General features: G+C 41.6%; 1 protein-coding gene across 1 annotated transcript in view; it reads left to right on the forward strand.

The window, feature by feature from the left end:
* The window catches only part of LOC107657083 (acyl-CoA synthetase family member 2, mitochondrial-like), a 14,398-nt gene that overhangs the window by 3,142 nt on the left and 6,890 nt on the right, over positions 1–4,366 (forward strand). The window contains exons 3-6 of the mRNA XM_016445094.1: positions 1,224–1,352; positions 1,445–1,498; positions 3,005–3,123; positions 3,203–3,365. Of these exons, the coding sequence (XP_016300580.1) occupies positions 1,224–1,352; positions 1,445–1,498; positions 3,005–3,123; positions 3,203–3,365 (465 nt within the window). The remainder of the gene's footprint in view (positions 1–1,223; positions 1,353–1,444; positions 1,499–3,004; positions 3,124–3,202; positions 3,366–4,366) is intronic.

Consider the following 4,366-nt stretch of genomic DNA (forward strand, 5'->3'; position numbering starts at 1 on the left):
GGTCAATCACAGCACACCTCGCTTTTTCAGACCGATGAGCTTTGTAAAAATCGACGTGTTTCAGAAGGCGGGGCATAGAGGAGAAACAATAATGTACAGTATGTGGAAAATAATGTGTTTTTTTAACTTTAAACCGCATGAACACATTTCATTACACCAAATACACAAAATAATGTTCTTTTTAGCAGCATCATATGACCCCTTTAAAGTCCGTGTAAAGGCAATTCAGAGAATTGTTTCTAAACACATTATAAACGTTACAAAGAATATGAACTATGTAGTACTGAATTGTGGAGTTGGACTGTTAAACAGTTTTTCACTATTTCTGTGTTCAGGATTTTTTGGGCGGGGCTGAAATCATGTCTCGATGACACACTGGAGCCACTGAGCATGGCCCCTCTCCTAATACTATAATAATTAAAGTGCTTTAGCATCATAATTTTTTTAAATTGTGCACTGTATTTATTTACTTTTTTGAGTCCACAAGAACATATTAGCATATTACTTTACAGTACACCACAAAAATGTTTTAAACCAGAATGACTATTTATATTCTTGAAAGCAGGGCTGTCCTTAGGGGGGGTGCAACTAGTGCGGTCGCACTGGGCCCCGTGGCGAATGGACCCCCCCCCGGAACATGATCGCGAATGGACCGAGGGGGACCAACCCCTCCCCCCCGGAACTCGATCGCAAATGGACCGAGGGGGGCCCCGCTCCCTACCTCGCACCGGGCCCCGCATCAGCTAAGGACGGCCCTGCTTGAAAGATCACATTCATATCCATATATTAATATTTTGTCCTCACAAATGTTTGGGAAAAAATGCATATCATGCTTCTTTCTAGAGAACAGAAATGTCTGGTTGTGAAAGACATTTACATTTATTCATTCACATGCTTTTATCCAAATCAGGAACATTACAAGCAATTTATTATCAGAGCCAGTGATACTTTTATACAATGCCAAGGGTCTGATATTATTGATTTTATAACGTGCAAATCTGCAAGATTGGGTTGACAGCCTGTCACATTACGTTTAACTCATGCCATGTGCCTTAGGTTATCTATGAACTTGATTCCATGATTCTCGTTTCTACTTTGTGATTAATTAATATTAAATGATGTATCTATTCCTCATTTAATAAACATTTGGTGTATTGACTAAAAATCCACCTTACATTTGTCTTCAGGGCCAGTGTAAAAATGTGGGAGTATTTTGATTTCAGGTGGAACAGACTGCCGCAGGTCTGCTGGCTGTCGGACTGAAGAGGGGCGATCGCTTAGGGATGTGGGGACCGAACATCTATGAGTGGATACTTATGCAGTTTGCCACAGCTAAGACAGGGATCATTTTGGTGAGTGCTTTTGACTTTTGTGGCATTTGGTTTATCTGAGTATTTATCAACAGCTGATCTCTAACCTGTTCAAGTTTGCTGTGATTTTACAGGTTTCAGTGAACCCGGCTTATCAATTGCAAGAGGTAGAATTTGCACTCAGAAAGGTAAGTTAATGCTTATACACGCAGTAAAGAACAACAAACAGCCGAATGTCCAAACCTACTGGACTGTTTGGGGTTTATTTTCACTAAAACAGTGTTTGTTTTATATGAAAGCCTGTTTAACTGTTAATTCGTAATTGTGAGATTACTCTCATTGCGGTCTCCAAAAAAACCAAAATCACTGGACTCTCACGTCTGTGGTCATGAACTCGTTTGAGAGACTGTTGTTGGCCTATCTGAAAGACATCACTGGACCTTTGCTGGATCCTCTTCAGTTTGCGTACAGAGCAAAAAGGTCTGTGGATGATGCAGTCAACATGGGACTGCATTATATTCTGCAACATCTCAATAGACCTGGGACTTAGGCAAGGATCTTGTTTGTAGACTTCAGTTCGACCTTCAATACCATCATGCCTGATCTTCTCACAGCCAAACTGACCCAGCTCTCTGTGTCCTCCCCAATCTGTCAGTGGATCCCTAGCTTCCTGACAGACAGGCAGCAGCTAGTGAGGCTTGGTAAACTCACATCCAGGACTCTTACGATCAGCATTGGTGCCCCCCAGGGGTGTGTGTTCTCTCCACTGCTCTTCTCCCTGTATACGAACGAATGCACTGCCAAAGACCCCTCTGTTAAGCTCCTGAAATTTGAGGATGACACTACCATCATCGGCCTCATACACAATGGAGATGAGTCTGCTTACAGACGGGGGTTAAAGAGCTGGCTGTCTGGTGCAGTCACAACAACCTGGAGCTCAACACGCTCAAAACAGTGGAGATGATCGTGGACTTCAGGAGAAACCCCCCTGCTCTCCCCCCAATCACCATCATGGACAGCACTGTGGCTGCAGTATAGTCATTCAGATTCCCGGGCACCACCATCTCTCAGGACTTGAAATGGGACACTCACATAGACACCTTTGCTAAAAAGGCCCAGCAGAGGCTGTACTTCCTTCGCCAACTGTGGAAATTCAACCTGCCACAGGAGCTGCTGAAACAGTTCTACTCAGCCATCACTGAGTCCGTCCTGTGTTCATCCATAACTGTCTGGTTTGGTTCAGCTACCAAATCAGACGTCAAGAGACTACAACAGACAGTCAGGACTGATGAGAAGATTATTGATTCCCTCTGCCCAACCTCCAAAATGTTTACACCTCCAGAGTGATAAAAAGGGCTTAGAAAATCACTCTGGACCCCTTACATCCAGCCTACTCTCTCTTTGAACTGTTGCCAACAGCTAGAGGATGTCTACACTGGACGTTACAAAGCACCTGTTGCAAATAATTAGTCCTTTGTGTCATCATGAATAGTACGAGGCATCAGTTTACTGTCGGGAGATTTGTCGCTCATGTCACACCACATCCAGTGTAGACACAATTACTGTTTATAATATGTTTTATTGGCTTCAGTTGCATTGCGTCACACTGCTCACATCCGGTGTAGACGCAGTGTTAGTTTGAACTAAATGTGTGCAACCTTTATGAATGATTAATGGTTTAATGCTTCTTTTAGGTGCAGTGCAATGCAGTCGTTTGTCCAACGCAATTCAAGACCCAAAGGTACTGTGACATGTTAAGGCAGCTTTGTCCGGAGATGGAGACAGCCTCTTCTGGAGGAATCAAGAGTTCAAGGTACGGGTGATGTAATAAAAAGAAATTATACATAATCAATATTGTGGTCCAGAGGGTGACTGAGTTATTTTATTTTCAGACTACCAGACCTACACACTGTGATCGTAACTGACAGTCAGCAGCCTGGAGCTTTCCATTTGAAAGATGTGATGCAAGCAGGAAGCAGCCAACACTATCAACAACTACAAGACCTGCAGAAGAAACTCAGTTGTGATGATCCCATAAACATTCAGTTTACTTCGGTACTCTGCTTATTTTTTAATTTGTGTATTTGTATATACACTACTGTGCAAAAGTCATATCTGTTAAAGCTGAAGTGTGTAATTTCCACCCTTTTTGCATCACCAGACGGAATAGCAAAAATAATGATTATTTTCAAATAGCTCACCTCAAACACTCACTCTATGGAAGCTTATTTCTACTATGGAATAAAAAGCGAATTGCGACTTTTTATCTCACAATTATGACTTTATTTCTTGCAATTTTGAGAAAAAAAATTACAAGAATTACAAGCTATGAAATATATAAAAAAGAATCACCTTTATTTTATTTATTTTTATTGCGTGGCAAAAACAAGCGGACTTTTTTTTGCTAGTGTATATCTCACAATGCAGACTTTGCAGTTACCTTTTTATTTTTTTTTTATTTCATGCCGGAAACACCTTTTCATAGACTCCATATTCCACTGGTCAGTATAAATGAGTCTCTAAACTCACACCATTGGTTGACCTAATGTTGCTGTGTTAGGGTGGTTGGGACAAGCAGAGCAATGTTTTGAGCCTCAGCATTTACAATTTAGAGAAATTAGCCAAGATTTTTTTTTTTTACATAAAAAATGACACACTATAGCTTAGGGTGACCATACGTGCCATTTTTCCCGGACGCGTCCTGGCCAGGATTTGCTTTGGCTTTGTTTTCCTGTTTTCATGCTTGCTGAAGGTAATGATCGAAAAGTAGTTTGACCAATAACATGCAAGCATTGTACATAATGGACCAATCATGGCGTGTGAGAAGGTGGGATCTACGGTCAAAACGATGCAATTACGCGTACATATTAGGTGTGTTCGACTTAAAAGCAGTGCGGCTCAGACCGATCAGTGTTTGACATCAAAGTACCTCGAGAGCGTTTCGAAAGCATAACCGTCTGTATGGTACTTTGATGTCATACATCGATCGGTCTGCACACGCAAACAAAGCCAAAACCTAGATATTTTAGGCAATATAGAAATCCTGGCCAGGACGC

The sequence above is a fragment of the Sinocyclocheilus anshuiensis genome, unplaced genomic scaffold (assembly GCF_001515605.1).
Source record: "Sinocyclocheilus anshuiensis isolate Anshui unplaced genomic scaffold, SAMN03320099.WGS_v1.1 scaffold5569, whole genome shotgun sequence".
Lineage (NCBI taxonomy): Eukaryota > Metazoa > Chordata > Actinopteri > Cypriniformes > Cyprinidae > Sinocyclocheilus > Sinocyclocheilus anshuiensis.